Here is a 15,915-nt window from a genome sequence, read left to right as displayed (position 1 = left end):
AAGAGTGCAGGTAAAAAATGCTCACAAGCGGATTTGAACCGCTGACCTCATGATTACTAGTCATGCGCTCTACCAACTGAGCTATGCGAGCTGATTGGTTGAGCAACCTTTTTCTGAATAAATTTATGTAAGCAATTTGAAGAAAGCATCTAAGGTATTTCGTACTGTTGAGTTTAAATGTCAAATCAAAGCCGTCTCAAAAAGTAAAGGTATTGGTGAGATCATGGCGTATATGTGGTAGAGAGTCTATCTTTATACCTCTCTCTCAATAGCACTTGAAAGACTCTTCACAACAACAAGAGCTCGCATAGCTCAGTTGGTAGAGCGCATGACTAGTAATCATGAGGTCAGCGGTTCAAATCCGCTTGTGAGCAATTCTTTTTAGTTCTTGTTTGCTTATCTTCTTGCTTTTCTTGTTTTATTGTATTTCTCGTCCCTTATTTTTCAACCTCTTGATGTTGCAAGCAACCTTTACTCCTGTTTCTCGGTCAAACGAACCGAGTCTCATCACCACTAGATGCCATCTGCGATCCCCTCCGAGAGCCTAGGGGACACGATTTACACAGCAAGCATATCAGACATTCCGGGAGATTGCGACTGTCATTGTGCCCCTGCTTAGTCAGAATAATCGCCCGGTAGATACACTAGTAGCTGTAGGATAGTTTGCAGACTCAGATGCCGTTGCTGATTGCCCAGTGTCCCTGTTGGTGTTTCATTTCATATTGATGCAATCTACTCGCTCCCTATGTGAGACAATGTAATAAGAAAAGTCATTGTTTCGCTAAGCGCTCCAGAGTCTGAGATATTGAGTGACGAATGATTTGTGTGACAGGGGGGTTTCAGTTGTGCTTCCTTCATTGGAATGGATAACTTAGGCGAGCAACGTCGAGCTTCAGGACTACCATGTTAAACGCTGTTGTCCATGGAGGAATGAATCGATCTGAGCTGCTACTCTCACTCTAACTTCGTAGACTCGAAGGGGCGTGTCATCAATCACTTAAGATGGATAGTTCTCCATAGCCTTTATTTCCCCTTTTGTTTCGTCACCTGTAGGTGACTTGCCGTTATCCCCACATTCAGGAGCTTATGACGATCTCCTCCATAATGGTCTTTATTATCGGAGACTTGGAGCCGGTACTTAGCTCCAAGACCAATGAATGAACCCCCTGGCCGGGACAGTTGCGTAGCGTCCGTCCACGCGCATAGATAGCAATTTGCCGGCTAATCTTGGCTCTTCGTACAGGAGCATACGGGTGGCTGTGCGTAAACTTTAGCCAAGGAGTATTTCATCAATCAAAGGAAAGCAGTATTCAGCCGGCTGGAATCTAACCAGCTCTGGACAAGGGACGAAACGAAAAGGAGTACGGAGTACGAGAGATTGGTCGTTCGGACCTCCCAACCATCACGTGGTGGACAAGCCATCAAAACAGTCATAAGATAACCTTTTCGTCTTCGTTTGCTGAGAAGTTCATCACTTCCTTTTCTCTCTCTGAGTTTCAGATCTGCGCGCGAAATTGTCTTAGGCAAGGCTTTTGTCTTTCTTTCCTTTTTTCGCTACTCTAATAGCCTCTTGCTACAATATCTTCTCTAGCTTCAAGATGCCCGGTGTCCGTATGTGAACCAAGCTCCGCTAGCTCTCTGCTAAGCTGCTGTCTGACCTGATTATCAGCTCCTGATGCTCTTCAGCAATTGAAGAAGGGCTTGAAAGCCATTTTCTCCCGCAGAAAGAAGAAGGCTCAGAACAAACAAACTGAGCCTGCCCCGGCTGCCGACAAGCCTGTAGAACAGCCAGCAACCGCCCCCGCCGCCGGCGCTGCTGCTGCGGCCGCTGTACCTGCCACGGAAACCAAGCCAGCAGAGCCAGCACCTGCTACCGAACCTAAGCCTGGTACGTTGTTCCTTTATATGTCGCTTCATCCAGTCGAGTCGCCCAATGTCACACGAAATTAATACTCTGCAGAGCAAGCAGCCGTAGCAGATAAGTCAGCAGAGGGGGCAACACAACCCACCGAGACGCAGCCCGGGTCCTCCACTACAGCAGCTCCCGAAGCGAAGACAGAGACACCAGCCCCCGAGGCGAAGACAGAGGCTCCAGCTCCCGAGCCCACAGCCGCTACTGCTGCTGCTCCCGCTGTTCCGGAGACAACTACTCCCGCGGCTGCTCCGGCCACGGCTGCTGAGCCAACGCCTGCTCAGCCAGCTGCTGAAAAGCCCGCTGAAACGGCGGAGCCGCCCAAGAGTGGGTAACTGGATCTCGGGAAATCCAGGTCGAATATGCTGACCAAAATAGCCGAGGAAGCCAAGTAATGGTTTGCCTAGCACCAGATATCTTTTTTGAACGAAATCTCCTAACAGTCCCTCTTAATTCGATCTTTACTCTGCTCTTTCACGTTTTCACAGTAGCGGGCAGTTGCCGCATACCACCCGAATGTTCCTTTTGTTAAGTCGATCTTCTTTCATTGTCGTCGTCGTTGTCGTTGCCGTGTTTGCGTTGCATAATATACCCCTCGTTTTGTTTATATCTTCCTTGGTCAATAATTAGAGCAATATAGCTTGGTTGATGACCAGTCTCATCTTAGTGCTCTCACTGTTGTAATAAGGGTAGACCAACGCAGTACAGTCAATTGCAGTTTAATCATAGGGTATCACAAATGCACGGCAGTCCGTTAACAGTACTTTCAATCGCTCGCATCAGAAGAATCTTTCAGCTCCACTTCGGCGACATCTTGACTTTGTCCCGACGCAGCAGCAGCTGCAGCTTTCAATTCTCGTGCTTTCTGTCTCCGTTTGATTTTCCTCTCCCGATTCTTGCGATTTCGCTTCTCGGCCTCCCTTTGCTTCTCCTCCTCTGCCGTCTTTGCTCGCTTCCGCAATTGGATACGTCGCTTCTTGCCGGGCTTCTTTCGAGACTTGGGGTCTTTTGTCGGAGGTTTCGTAACGCAAATAGTCGCGACTGAAGTTGGATCTGCAGATGCAGGAGGTAACGTGGTATGCTGCCGCTTGAGGTGTATCACCCGCCATGGTAGATGGCACCCGGGCTGCGAGAAACAAAAAATCAGCAAACTATATCAAACCCAAGTGAGTCGAGGGAAAGGCCAACACATACCCAGGACACCTCCGACCACCCCAGCATCTGCTGCCCGGTCACAGCGACTTCCTCGAATTGCTTCCTCCTGATGGTCGAAGCCGAAGCCGAATCCTGCTTCGCACCGGATCCAGAAAGCAACTCCGGGGTCGTAAAGTAATAATGCCACCCTCGGAAGGGATTGAGAAATCGCCCCTCCCCATCCACCGCTCCAGGTGTCGGCGAGCGTAACCGAATCCTCAATTTTTGAGTACCCCCGCTTACTGCTTTCTCTCCGCCTTCTGTTGCAGGTGTCTTGTCGTCTTTGTTTGTAGATGTCGGCGCAGCAGGGGCGCTAAATAAACGGAACTCGAATTCCTGCTCCTCATCTTCTTGTCGGTGGCCGTCTTCCTCTGGTCTGGGTGCTGGAGCGGTGGATTCTGCAGGCGCTATCAATGCATCAAGGTTGAGGAGCGCGCCCAAACGCTGATGGGCGTCTTGAAACGATGAGTCAGGCTGCGGTGAAGGTGATCGTGAAGCCGAATCTCGCGAGAGAAGTTCATCGCGACGAACGCTGTAGAGCAGACTCAAAATTAGTCAAAAGTATGGACAGCTGGATTTGGATCACGGTACCGTTTTGCGTCTGGGAGGTCGAACATATTATTGTCAGAATTTGCGAGGATCTATATGAAGATACAGGCCATTGGATAAACGAGTCAGGGTCCCTTTTGCTCGCCCGGCGATTGTGTCGGTCAAGGATGCTCTGTCGTGCGGAGCGAAATGCTGATTCCGAAAATTGTGGAATGGTTTTATTCCACGCACAGCCGTCACTACGGCCACGTTCCCGGGGATCTGCAAGTGCATCAAACCCAACCAACATATTCCTTTCGTTCCTAGCAGCTATATGGCTTCGCATTACTCTATATTTATGGAGAGTTTAACTACTCTCATAAAGCCTTGACACTTCTTTTGCCTAGGCTGTGTGTCAATTACTTATGTCAATCTGCTAACACTAGGCAACACGTACTTTGTTCCAAGGGGTACAGCAACATGTGGCCGTTCACCGAAGTATATATAATTGTTAGAGGGGATTACCCAGCTAAGCTATAGTTGAGGTTCTTAATATCATACATTCTTTGATAGAATCTCAGCAATGAATGAAGGAGAGTTGCCTACTTCCGGGAAGAAACATAGCTTCATCTTGAATGCACCGTTCATTAATCCATATGGTCCAGAGACTGATATATATATATATATATATAACTATAGATTTATATGCCATGGCTTGTCCCCATGCTACTTTTACTTTCTCCTCCTTTGATCACTAATGTCCCGAGTGAGATTCTGCCGAGTGACACTTGACCACAAGGCCTATATGTGCACACTTTCATCTCGAACATGATCACTGCGAAGACAGCCTAGCTATTGCTGTCTGTCATTACCTTCAGAGGAGAGCGAGCAAATGACTTCCGGCCCATGAATATTATCTAAGGGAGAGTCATAGCTCAGTCGCCAGCCAAATATATGGACTAAACACAACGACCGCCGTCCACCTGAGCCCAAATAGCCATTAGTTAGTGCTGATCTAAAACAAATGAGCTCGGTACCTACCTCCAAGTTCACGCCCGTGATGAATTCCGCTTCGTCGCTCGCCAGAAAGCAACATGTATTCGCAACATCCCGAGGAGTACTGGGCCGACCCAGCGGCACAGTTGAAACAAAAGCCGCTCGGTTTTCTTCTGTATCTGGCTTACCAAGGAATAAGTGTGTCCTACAGGCGTAGCAAGGTGAGTCGCTTTCGAAGTCTTCGCATCACGGTGCGGGGCTTTATACTTACATCCCTGTACTACCAACGACAGGACAGACACAATTAAAACGAATCTGCTTGGGCCCATACTCGACAGCCATCGTCTTGGTTGCATTGCTTACAGCTGCTTTTGAAGCATTATACCACGTCAAGCCTGGACGAGGACGCAGTGCAGCCGTCGATGAGATCTGGATAAACGACCCGGGTCGGGTATTCTGAAGGAAGTACGGCACTATGACACTCGTGGACAGATAGATCGATTTGATATTGACATTCATGCACAGGTCAAAATCCGCATCGGTGACCTGAACGGTGGGCTTATTGCTATAGGTCGCACCAGCATTATTGACGATAATGTCGAGTTTCCCATATGCATCCAGAGTTGCTTGCAGCAATGCCTGCCAGGACTCCCGCCTCGTCACATCGGTGAGGACGAACTTGCAGTTCAGCTCGGCTGCCGCTTTCTCTCCGCTTTGCTGCGACACCTCCGCGACGATGACATTGGCGCCTTCCTCGACGAACTTCTTTGCGATGCCGTAGCCAAAGCCTGATCCGGCGCCCGTCACAATGGCAACCTTTCCTTCGAGCCGTCCGGGCATGATTGATATATTAGATGGGTGGTGTGGCGACTATATATGAACACGCTTGAAGGAGGCTAGATAATTATATGTGAAAGAGTGTGAGCTGTTGATGGAGGGGCATTATGATGCGGGGTCTGCCATAAGTAAGAGGAGACACAACAACAGAGGGGGACAGGGTTGTAGCGCCTTTCCGTACAGAGTCTAGATCATTTCGCTGTCAGAATATGATGATGAGTGGCTCCATTTCTTGAATTATTTCACAAAAGGAGTGATCGTCTGCTTCCTTGTCGAAAAAAGCCCATTGTTGTGGTCAGTGCGACTGGGCCACAAGATTCCGAGAAAATAAGGCAACAGAAAGGGCCTTGTCAGAGACTAAGGAACTAGATTGAGAGAATATTTGGCAGATAAGGAAAGACAAGCTTGCTATCATTGTGTGGTTAACTCGAGTAGTAGTAGAGAATCATGGCATCTCAGGGTCCCGCTAGTGACGCTTGATGGGGCCTGAAAAGAATCGATATAGATCCGAAGCATGGATAGATAGTCGAATCATAGGGATGCTTTTTTTCTCATCGATAGAACAGATTTCTCATTAGGTCTTTAGCCTAGTGAAGGAATGCGACGGTATTCCAAATATCAAGGAATGTAGGCAGATGAAGAATGAGCCCGATATGGGGTTCAATGTCATAGCCGCGCACGGACCAATCGAAAACACTAGATTCCTTCACGAATCCAGCGGATTGATGGCGGGTGGTCGTGCAACTCCGGACAGTTCTCTATATCTAACCTTCCCAGCATCACCGTCGGTTTCCTGCCGCGGCTGATATTTGTACTTTGATATTCTTGCATTCCTTGAATTATCTTTCCCATCACACCTATCTCAGAAGCCTGGGTTTCGGATATTCATTACTACTCGATCTTTCCGTTGCGGAGCCCGTGCGACTATCCCATTACCTCGAGACTCGATTACCGCTCTATAATACAGCAGGATCAATGGGCGTCTGTGCTTCTTGCCTTGGGCTAAATCGCCGGGAAAGCCATGATGTATGTATTTGTGATTCGGCACCAAACCAGTGAAATGGACGACGACGCCGCCGCAATCGCATGATGCGGCTGGTCATAGCCATTATCAATCCCCAACTTTCAACAGGCATACTAACAGTCCGGATCTCAAGGCCGAGTCCTCACGCCTTCTGGACGACGATATCTATCAGTCCGGCTACGGCTATGGAGCTCTTAATCACGCGAATCAGATCAACAACCCCGACCCAGAGAACATAAAGCGCGAACGAGAAGCCCTCGAGGCAATCTGCCAGCGAACCTCAGAGTGAGTAGTTAACCACTGCTCCCTCGTCCAAGCCGGCCACCTACCACCGGCTTCCGAACAAGAAGCTAACCCAGGCACCTAGGTCCGTCATCGACATCTGGTCCCTCCAACCACAACCCCATCTCCAACCACGCGCGACATTACACGGCTCCGTGGCCTCAAAAGCAAGTTCGAGCAGCGACGTCCCCGTTAAAATAATCACAGCCGATCCGTCGAAGTCACCGACATCGTCCAAGTCTGACGCCGCACATGATGGCACCGCCTGCAAGCACTGGGGAGAGGTGGTCATCAACCCGCGGAAAGGAAAGAAGGCCCGGCCAGGTCTGAACACAGATGAGACGAACGGCCGAGATGTCTTTGGTGTTTTGAAGGTGACGTGAAACCTGCGGATGACGGGGAGGCGATCGCACGTTGATGCACTGCATTCTTATTCTTCGTACTACTGGGTCGCCGGCCGACGGTTGTTTTCTACTTTCTTCGCTTCGCGGACTTCGACTCTTTCCGTTCTCTGTCGGGTGTCTTCGGCCTGTCCTTCTTTTCTTTCAGTTCCCGTCGCTTGATGACGTTTAATACCCTCTTGCGCCTTTCAATCCTCTCTTACTATTACTGCACTTGTCAGGTATACGTTTCCTTTGTGTTGCATATTCGTCATGTTTGGGTAGATTCCTTTTTCTTGACACTCCTCATATCAAGAGGCAGTATCGTGTTATTAGACAGTGACATAGCTAATGGGCATGTCTGTGCGTGCACAACACTATGAGCGGATCCCTAGTCTCGAGTAATATCTCCATCTTCAGAAGTAATCTTATAGCAGCTCTCGCAGAGGCGGAGACTGTATAAATCATCTTGGCTTATCAACATGCATATACTACTAGATGCTGAAAGGAACCATGAGTACAGAGGAAGAGAGTAATCCAGATGCACACAACGTCGGAGAGCAAACAGTTCGCCAACACCAGTCGATTGCTAATCAGCAAATCGTGACCTGGACCTTGGCTCGGGAGCTGCAAACCTCAGTAGCGTCTTGAAAATCAGTAGTAACTCCGCCAGTAACGCCCGCCAGCCTTGTTCCGATAGAATAACAGGTGAATATAGGAAATAGATGGCATAATGCAACAGAATGCGCACCGGGTTCGACCAACCGACCAAGATTCCGACGACTGATCTACACGTCATCCATCGTACCGGCCGGCTCCTCGCCACCAGATTCGTAACTTCCAGCCGAGCTCAACTCATCTTCGGACTCTGTATCCTCTCCGGCTTCATCAACTGCCTCTTTGCTAGCATACTTGGCCACGTACTCTGTCGATCCAATCAGTAAGTGCTGCTTGAGCCGATCACAGTAACACACACCTTTTACTTTAACCTCGTAGCTCTTGGGTTCCCTCATTAACATCGCAGCAGCCTCGCCATTGAGAGGGTCTGAAGGGTTCGGGTACCGCAGGAGTTGAGGGAGGAAAACCTCGAAAATATTGATCATATCGTACATTGGCGACCAAGTTTGGTTGATGACATCAAGACATACTGAGCCAGATCTGCGAAAAATGAGAGGGTTAACGCCGAACTTTGGAGTGATAGCTGGGATGCCTCACAATTCATCGATATTCGGGTGGAAAATCCGGTTCACGAAACCGATGCTAGGACTCTTGTAGGGATATTGATCGGGCAACTCGACGTGAATCTTCCAGTGACCGCCAGCGAACGGTGCTATTATTGGTCAGTGAATGCGGAAGTTTTGAGGGAAGTGGCAAGACGCACTCTCTTCGGGGCCCTTGAAGCGCACGTAAAATTCTTGCCTGTCCAAAAATAATCAAGTCAATAGTCTGCGTTACTGGTTGGTTGGTAATGGATGTCTAGGAATCGCAGCATACACTATCCAGATGTTAGTAGTGAAATCCAGAGGAATAAGCCCATATCACCCACTGTTGTCATTAACCAAAGTCACCTCGTAGTCACTCATCAACCTGGAAACATGTCAGCAAGGCCCAAGAGCCGACAGGACGTTCGAAAATCGTTCGCTCGGATCTGAAAGTATATGCGACTTCCAGAAACAGGGAAAATGGACGCTCAAGAGGGGTGTGGCATACATCCTGTCATTCGGTTAGCATTTGTCGGCAGGGCTTTCTTCAAGAGGAATCCTAGCATACTTCATAACCTATACAAAGAGAACAAGGCGAGGTGTCAGCGTTTGCTCATTTGTGAACCATGTCCTTCAAGAAAACCTTTGATTGAACTCACATCGGTCTCGATTCTTCGCTTTGGGCTGCTCATTTTGAAAACTTGCAGACTGCTATAGTCTTATATCCTTTGATATCCAAAGATAAATTGTAAGAAGGGGGTAAATCGCTTGAAGGCGATTGAGTGCTTTGAGAGAGTCGTGCCCGAAGGGTTCTCCAAGACCGGAGCGGGGAAGCAATGAGCGGGGGCGAGATAACGAAGAACGGCGCGCGATCAAAGAAAGACTTGACGCAAAGTACCACAAAGACCGGGAAGGACGAAGACCCTTGAGAAAAGACAGTAGTACTAGAATCTGAAGGCAGTACAACGGAAGTAGGAGGTGTTGGTCAAGGAGATATAGTGAAATAGGATGGCACGCAGAAATGGGGAACCAGTCACTACAGAGAAGACTAGTACTAGTAACTTATAGCCGTCAGGCGAACTCATAAATGATTATCGAGTGATGGCACCATTTGGTTGGGCAGTCATGTGGCCCGGGATGACTCAGCGAGGGTCGGCTTTTTCTGCTGTGCTTTACCAGATCTCTTCCCTTCTCTCCTATTTTCTCTCTGGATAAATGTTATTGTGTTTTAGAAATAAATATTGTTGTGTTTTAGATTATATATTATTGTGTTTTAGCAGGAACAATCTACTTCTTTCGGGACCGAATTGGTGTCTATTCGGTTTGCCAGCGTGATAGACCTGTAGATGGGCTAGCGTCATCGACCGGCCTTTCAGTGGAGCATTGACTAGCTTTCAGGTTATCAGGCTCGATAACGAGAGTCACTACGTCAGTAGTTGGTGCTTGTGATCCCGTCCAGAATTGGGTGGCATACATTCTAACCGTCAATGTTGTACACTATTACTCCACTGCACACCAGAAATCAAGCCAAAGAGAATTGAAATGTTATCACCTAGTGTAAACCCATATTGTCTCTCATGATTTCATGCTACAACTGCTGGTATTGTGCCTGAGCCATGTTGATCGGACCGAACCCAACTAGCGCTGTAGAGGAACTACCTAGAGCTACCTAAGGCACAAATTAGCTCGTAGATCCACCGAACAACTGTCCAAGTGCAACAACAACCTCCTGTAAACACTTCATCATCCCACCATCATCTATGGACTGCAGGTGATAGCCTCATCCTCAGAGCATATCCCCAGCATATACGACAAAATGGACTCTCCATCACCAGAAAACCCCTCGGGGACAAATTCTCCAAATCCAAAATCCCCACAAATAGCTGGAAGCAGACTCAGTCACAGACCTGCTAGCCAAAGACCAGATTCAGATACAAATACCAGAAGCGCCCCTATCCCGGATGATGAGCATGGGGCAGATTTACCGATGACCATGTCCGCTTCGGTGGTGCTTAGCAGCCTACCGCGTGATGCCCATCGAGCTTTGGCGGATGCGGAGGCTGTCGATACAGGAAAAGGTAAATAATATGCGTGTAGACATATTTCGGGATCATGAATAGACTATACTTGAACCTGAAATTTGCGTCTTCATCTAACTCTGAATAGTGACTGTTCGCTTCCAGCCTCTTCCTTCAGCACCTATCCTGAAGAATCGGGTTTTCAAGATCAGTGCGTCGCAGAAATTCGAAACGGTTGTCAAATTCCTCAGGAAGAAGCTCGACTGCAAGGACACAGATTCCGTCTTTTGCTATGTCAACAGCGTCTTTGCTCCGGGGCTAGATGAAGGTGTTGGAGGTTTATGGAGAGTGAGTATTCCTGCTACAGGCGCTTCTGCGTTGAAAGTAAAGACTAAAGGCTTTCGTAGTGCTTCAAGACAGATGATCAATTGATTGTCTCGTACTCTATGACACCAGCATTCGGCTAATAAAAGAGATGCACGTATTGCAATACAACGTGCAGACATGAGAAAAACAGATGGGTTCACTTCATCGGTAAATTTTCGAGATGCAAAAGATAAAGCCGCCCTCGCAAATGATTCCATTAATGGTCATAATCATCAAAAGACATGGTATCACCCAAGCCCACAATGCCATGAATTGACATGGTAAGGGCAAGAAACGAAGAGCCGGAAACTGAAGAAACATTGGAAAGATTGATCATTGAGAACATTTATTTTGGATTTCAAAAATCAGGAGCGCTTGATCAGGTCAGCAGCCTTCTCAAATTCCGCGAGTTCCTCTTTGGCTATCGGGTAAGTGTACTCCTGCGAGGGGTACGCGCGACTCTTGACCTCCTCTCTGTACTGTTCGATCCCTTTGATGCTCTCGCCCCAAACATCGGCGTATCTCTTGACGAACTTGGGGAGGAAACGACCGGGAGGATAATTGCCAGTCATATCAATCTGCACCAGCACCTGTCCGGAACAGCCGTTGCCTGCGCCGATACCAATAGTGGGGACAGAGAGCTTTTCAGTGATGATCGCAGCAATCTCAGCCGGTACCGCTTCGACTACAACCATGAATGCGCCAGCCTCTTGCACAGCCAAAGCGTCTTTGAGCAACCGTAACGCACCGGCTGTCGACTTTCCTTGCACTCTGAAGCCTCCCAGAGCATTCTGGCGTTGAGGGGTGAGTCCGATGTGTCCCACAACAGGGATTCCAGCCTGCACAATCCGCTTAATGGTCGGCGCCATCTCCTCGCCTCCCTCGAGTTTCACGGCCTGGACGCGACCTTCTTTCACCATGCGAATGGCCGATTGAATAGCCTGTTCCGGCGACACTTCATACGAGCCCATGGGGAGATCTGCAACCTATAAATATCCATCCCGTCAGCCAAGCCCCGAACACAACAAACACCGCACCCCGACAAGGTTTACGAACCGTGAAAGCGCTTTTAGCCGCGCGCGCTACACTCCGACAATGCAGTAACATCTCTTCCATTAACACCTCGCTCGTGTCCTCCATCCCAAGGGCGACCATGGCCAGACTGTCCCCGACCAAGATCATCTCCATCCCAGCTGCGTCGGCAACATGGCCACTGGGAAAGTCATGCGCGGTGAGCATTGTGATCGGTTCTCCCTTCTTGTAGAGACTCCTTAAGGTCTGCATCGTCACCTTTTTCCGGGGGTTCACCGGTGCAGCCCCCAGCGGCGAGTGGGAACTATGTCGAACCTGAGGCGTGCATGGTGAGGGAATATGACAGGCTGGGGTGTAGCTACCAGGAAGGACAAAAGGGACGATGGGAAATGGACCAGGCCGCGCCAAAACCCCCCTGGCAAGCGATCGTAAGGGCAGCATCAGCTGTGTCGCTGTCCGGGACCAAGGCATAACTGCGATAGAATGAAATGTATGTCGAGTCCCCAAGAAATAAAGATCATAAAAGATTGAAGTGTGGGGAAGGGGCGAAGAACTGCCGCGCCGTTGGTATAAACGCCGGCACAATGGCGTCACTACCCGAGAAGGAAAGTGTAAAGTATAAGACTTGATCTTATTAGAGTACCTTACTTCAAATGCAAACTACTTTGGTCCGAAAGAAACAATAATTCTGTAGTGCATTTAAGAGTCACTGATTAGAAAAAAAGGCAACAATCTCTCATCCCATGATTCTGCGTTGAGAGTTATATACTCCCGGACGTGCTGGTTTATGCAGCGTAGCCTGTAGCATCCGAAGAGTTCAATTGCGCATGCGACACCTTTTTTTACCTTAATGGTTCCATTCTGCCGGATGTTTACCTTGTAGGGGCATTCCTTGGTGTTTCGGTGCGTGTATTTCTGCACTGTGATTGGTCGACCGGTGGTCAAGTGGGTTGCCTTTCTCCGCCGGCGCTTTAGTTTATTCCGGTCCGAGGTGGTCATGCAGCCGAGGCTCGGATATAGCCGTTTAATGCAGGCAGCAGTACTGAAGTGTACGATGTACAAAGCAGGACGAGTTGTGGAAAGTAAGTTATTTGACTTTGGTGGCTAGAATCAGTGGCCATGACAACTGAGAATGAGCCACATGGGGGAAATAACCAGACATGCCACGGAACGGAAAAAGGACGAAGCCACCTAGATATGCAACCCACCAACCCACCCCTTAACATCCGCCGATGAAAATGCTCGAGGATAAAAGAAGAGAAGAAGAAGAATATGATGAAAACAAGGAACTCGATGAATTAGTCAACCCAACCTTCGAGCATCTTCTGCACACATGGTACGGGACATGGTACACGCATGCAGCATGCTAGACGGATTCCGCGTCGCCAACCTCCAAATATGTAGTTCGTTCGCTTTTCGTCTCGTTCCCTTCATTCCGGATATAGTATGCAAAAGTGGTCGCTTAAAGGCCGTGACGTGCTTTTGGCTCGTGAAGTCCTTGCTGCGACATCGAAACCTCGCGAGAAAATCCAACGGACGCCGGCTGTATGATAATATGGTAACCTGGTAGATATGAAAATACAATGGACCGCCGAGCGGTAAAAGAAGTAAACATGAGTGAGAAAATATGAAAAGTGAGATCGACGTAAAGTCGGGGAGGGCAATGAAACGAATGATGCGATGCGTGTGCATATCGCCGCTTGTGTACTCAAATTTGGCACTGCGAGAGGAGTTAATGCAGTTGTGCTGAGCTCACAATAACTGAGTCCTTCTTGACCAGTTCGCTTGCTCGGAGGATGTACTATTACCGAGCCGCACAGAAGAAACACATGGGCACGCATCCGCTAGATCACGGAGTGACTGAATCTTCGTAGTCGTACTCGTCCTTCAGAGGCCTCTGCAGCTCCTCAAGCAGTGCATCTAGGTCAGCCCAGTTTGCCTTATTGGTTGCGAATTTGCGATGCTTTCTTGTCATGATGTGCTAGACAAAAGATTAGCCGCTGTCAATTCCTTTCTACAGGAACGATTCTTACCTCCTCAAAGTCATCGAACTTGTCCCTGCAATTCTCGCAGTATCCAGGCTTAGGGTCTCTCCTTCTTTCCTTTTTCTTTGGAACTGGGGCTTTTCGAAGACCAGTCCGCCGCTTAGCCACACCATTCCCTTCGGATTGAGTAGTGTCCTCTTCTTGCACGTGTCCCAGCTTCTCCTGCGTGTTCATCTGGCAGAGTTTGTTCGATTGGTAGTTTGACATCTTTAGGGTGGCCGAGGTAGACGTGGTGGGATGGGGAGACAGCATGGTGCCGGTTGACAAACCGCCGTTGCTCTTCTCGAGTACCTTTCTCTTCAACTCATGGACTTCTTTGCTCAACCCAGCTTTGGCACCAGGTGCAGCGGCGGTGGAGGAAACCATCTGCGACCGAATAGCAGATGTGATATTTGATGGCTGCATACCCGACGCAGCAGGTTCACGACCAGCATAAAATGGTCCTGTCCGATGGAGCGGAGGGGGAACGAAACTTTCGGAGCTTTTCCTTGGTGATTCTGGTTTGGCCTGCAATGGCACCTGTACGTCTTCCGGCGTCGTCCGCTGTGCTGGTTCGAAGCCATTATCGCCAGTTTTTGTCTCATTCGACGGGTCCAGTTTGTCTATGTCCAGGGGGCCTAGATTCGGCGCGTCAAATTTAGGTACCTCTTTAATAGCAGGAGCTTTCGGAGCAATTTTCTTCTCCTTCTCTTGTTGCCGTGCCCGTTGCCTTTCAATCTCTTTCTTGCTGGGAGGTTCGTCGATGAAAGGGCATTTCCCCAGCGGGGCGCTTCTGAATTGTGGCCAGATACCATCCTGCCTCCTTGCAACTTTGGGATATTCTCGCACCATGACAGGCTTGGTCTTTTCATCCATATCATGGATGTAGATGAACGGCCCTTTGAACAACACTAGCTCCTTTAACGACGACAGAGGGTCCCTATCCGAAGGACCATTGATGAGCTCCTTCCGTAAGACCTGTGACAGGTCTGACTCGCCGCGGGCCTTAGTGTTCCCACCAACAGCATTATGGTTGCGCGAATGACCGTTGTGACCACCGGGATCCCCATCATTAATAGCAGCAATCATACGTTGTAGCTTCTCAAGAGCCCATATCTTCATTTTCATCCGACGAGCCCGGTATAAAACATCCATATTGCTTGGCTCACGTCTCTGGTCCGTCTTCAATGACATATGGAGGTGTGTGTCTGCGGTTTTCTCAAGCAACGACGGGTTGACGGTGTCAACTGGTGTCTGATCAGCAGATGTAGCGTTCAACTCTGCAGGAGTCACAGTGTCTATTTCAGGCGGGATAGGACGAGAGGTGACGACGTGGGTAACATCACGCGAGAAGAATTTTTCCTCACTCTATACACTTCAGTCAGCCATTTCTTTATTCCTCCATTGCATATGAACAGCAGACGACCAATCCCAGGAAAGGGACAAGCGTGTTGAGAAAGAACGAGTCATTATCGGATCAAATGGTTGAAGGGACACTTACAGCTCCGAGGGCAGTGACCTGCCTCGAGCACTTGGCACGAACATCCTCTGAAATAGCATCGAAGTAGAAGACGAAGTGTGGAAACGCCTTTCGGTAATGTCTCTGCCATTGCCGAATAGAATCCACCGATTCTGCGGATGGCCTCTCCTGTTTCGTTCCTTTGAGCAGAGCTTGCCGTTCCTTATCCCTTGCAGCCACCAATTTTTTTTCGAAGGCACTTGGCTGCGCGTTGGTCGAACGCCGTGTGAAGAGTTTGGAATCGGTGGTGGTCGATTTAACCCGGGCTGGGGAACGCGACTCCTGGTCCAATCCATCGATCACCTGCTTCTTGGGAGGAGGCTGGCCGTAGGGTATATCGATCGGAGGATTCGTTGTCCGAGGACGCTTTGCAGGGACAAGACCCGCCCTGTGAGGGGAATTGGTAGCATTCGGCACGTTGGCGAGAGGTCGGCGGGTTGACATATTAAGGGAGTTCTGAGGCGAAGGTGGTATGAATACTGTTGCCATATGGTAACAATACACGAGCGCTTTTTGTTGTAGCTAACGCGGTAAGTCGAGGTGCCAGCACAAGAGGGGCACTCTAGGCTGAGCACACGACTAGCTACACGTCTCGAAGGGC

General features: G+C 49.1%; 9 protein-coding genes and 2 non-coding genes across 11 annotated transcripts; 4 read left to right on the top strand and 7 right to left on the bottom strand.

The window, feature by feature from the left end:
• Positions 1 to 18: 18 nt before the first annotated feature.
• On the bottom strand, positions 19 to 91 carry P174DRAFT_t65. The gene has a single exon. It is a non-coding gene; the product is annotated as a tRNA-Thr (tRNA).
• A 210-nt stretch (positions 92 to 301) lies between these two features.
• P174DRAFT_t76 lies at positions 302 to 374 on the top strand. The gene has a single exon. It is a non-coding gene; the product is annotated as a tRNA-Thr (tRNA).
• A 1,224-nt stretch (positions 375 to 1,598) lies between these two features.
• Positions 1,599 to 2,307, top strand: P174DRAFT_449870 (uncharacterized protein; the record flags this gene model as incomplete). Its single annotated transcript, XM_024828889.1, has 4 exons — positions 1,599 to 1,611; positions 1,670 to 1,888; positions 1,961 to 2,239; positions 2,291 to 2,307. 4 exons carry the CDS (start codon positions 1,599 to 1,601, stop codon positions 2,305 to 2,307), a joined length of 528 nt encoding a protein of 175 aa, XP_024684055.1.
• On the bottom strand, positions 2,298 to 3,838 carry P174DRAFT_133166 (uncharacterized protein). Its single transcript, XM_024821112.1, has 3 exons — positions 3,698 to 3,838; positions 3,107 to 3,638; positions 2,298 to 3,038 (listed from the first exon to the last, which is right to left on the bottom strand). The coding sequence occupies exons 1-3, from the start codon at positions 3,721 to 3,723 to the stop codon at positions 2,679 to 2,681; spliced, it is 918 nt and encodes a 305-aa protein (XP_024684054.1). The 5' UTR covers positions 3,724 to 3,838; the 3' UTR covers positions 2,298 to 2,678.
• A 433-nt stretch (positions 3,839 to 4,271) lies between these two features.
• On the bottom strand, positions 4,272 to 5,584 carry P174DRAFT_440032 (oxidoreductase, short-chain dehydrogenase/reductase family). Its single transcript, XM_024826951.1, has 3 exons — positions 4,902 to 5,584; positions 4,676 to 4,835; positions 4,272 to 4,617 (listed from the first exon to the last, which is right to left on the bottom strand). The coding sequence occupies exons 1-3, from the start codon at positions 5,468 to 5,470 to the stop codon at positions 4,594 to 4,596; spliced, it is 753 nt and encodes a 250-aa protein (XP_024684053.1). The 5' UTR covers positions 5,471 to 5,584; the 3' UTR covers positions 4,272 to 4,593.
• A 629-nt stretch (positions 5,585 to 6,213) lies between these two features.
• On the top strand, positions 6,214 to 7,540 carry P174DRAFT_386891 (LAMTOR1/MEH1 family protein). Its single transcript, XM_024823333.1, has 3 exons — positions 6,214 to 6,493; positions 6,625 to 6,776; positions 6,859 to 7,540. The coding sequence occupies exons 1-3, from the start codon at positions 6,443 to 6,445 to the stop codon at positions 7,154 to 7,156; spliced, it is 501 nt and encodes a 166-aa protein (XP_024684052.1). The 5' UTR covers positions 6,214 to 6,442; the 3' UTR covers positions 7,157 to 7,540.
• A 198-nt stretch (positions 7,541 to 7,738) lies between these two features.
• Positions 7,739 to 9,236, bottom strand: P174DRAFT_132975 (E2 ubiquitin-conjugating protein UBC8). The gene is made up of 8 exons (XM_024821111.1): positions 9,015 to 9,236; positions 8,924 to 8,931; positions 8,864 to 8,866; positions 8,700 to 8,740; positions 8,535 to 8,567; positions 8,369 to 8,483; positions 8,130 to 8,311; positions 7,739 to 8,078 (listed from the first exon to the last, which is right to left on the bottom strand). Exons 1-8 carry the CDS (start codon positions 9,045 to 9,047, stop codon positions 7,942 to 7,944), a joined length of 552 nt encoding a protein of 183 aa, XP_024684051.1. The 5' UTR covers positions 9,048 to 9,236; the 3' UTR covers positions 7,739 to 7,941.
• An 832-nt stretch (positions 9,237 to 10,068) lies between these two features.
• P174DRAFT_386886 (ubiquitin-like protein ATG12) lies at positions 10,069 to 10,840 on the top strand (the record flags this gene model as incomplete). The annotated part of the gene is made up of 3 exons (XM_024823332.1): positions 10,069 to 10,433; positions 10,522 to 10,721; positions 10,781 to 10,840. Exons 1-3 carry the CDS (start codon positions 10,172 to 10,174, stop codon positions 10,838 to 10,840), a joined length of 522 nt encoding a protein of 173 aa, XP_024684050.1. The 5' UTR covers positions 10,069 to 10,171.
• A 264-nt stretch (positions 10,841 to 11,104) lies between these two features.
• Positions 11,105 to 12,242, bottom strand: P174DRAFT_366856 (3-methyl-2-oxobutanoate hydroxymethyltransferase ECM31; the record flags this gene model as incomplete). The annotated part of the gene is made up of 2 exons (XM_024822136.1): positions 11,105 to 11,725; positions 11,796 to 12,242. 2 exons carry the CDS (start codon positions 12,240 to 12,242, stop codon positions 11,105 to 11,107), a joined length of 1,068 nt encoding a protein of 355 aa, XP_024684049.1.
• Positions 12,243 to 12,986: 744 nt separating this feature from the next.
• Positions 12,987 to 13,693, bottom strand: P174DRAFT_132866 (uncharacterized protein). The gene has a single exon (XM_024821110.1). The coding sequence runs from the start codon at positions 13,610 to 13,612 to the stop codon at positions 13,202 to 13,204; it is 411 nt and encodes a 136-aa protein (XP_024684048.1). The 5' UTR covers positions 13,613 to 13,693; the 3' UTR covers positions 12,987 to 13,201.
• P174DRAFT_368083 (protein serine/threonine kinase activating protein nimO) lies at positions 13,621 to 15,758 on the bottom strand (the record flags this gene model as incomplete). The annotated part of the gene is made up of 3 exons (XM_024822210.1): positions 13,621 to 13,752; positions 13,805 to 15,163; positions 15,297 to 15,758. 3 exons carry the CDS (start codon positions 15,756 to 15,758, stop codon positions 13,621 to 13,623), a joined length of 1,953 nt encoding a protein of 650 aa, XP_024684047.1.
• Positions 15,759 to 15,915: the final 157 nt, after the last annotated feature.

This window comes from Aspergillus novofumigatus (genome assembly GCF_002847465.1).
Source record: "Aspergillus novofumigatus IBT 16806 chromosome Unknown P174scaffold_3, whole genome shotgun sequence".
Taxonomy (NCBI): domain Eukaryota; kingdom Fungi; phylum Ascomycota; class Eurotiomycetes; order Eurotiales; family Aspergillaceae; genus Aspergillus; species Aspergillus novofumigatus.
The sequence above is the reverse complement of the archived record's forward strand: the minus strand, read 5'-3'. Positions and strand labels throughout refer to the sequence as shown.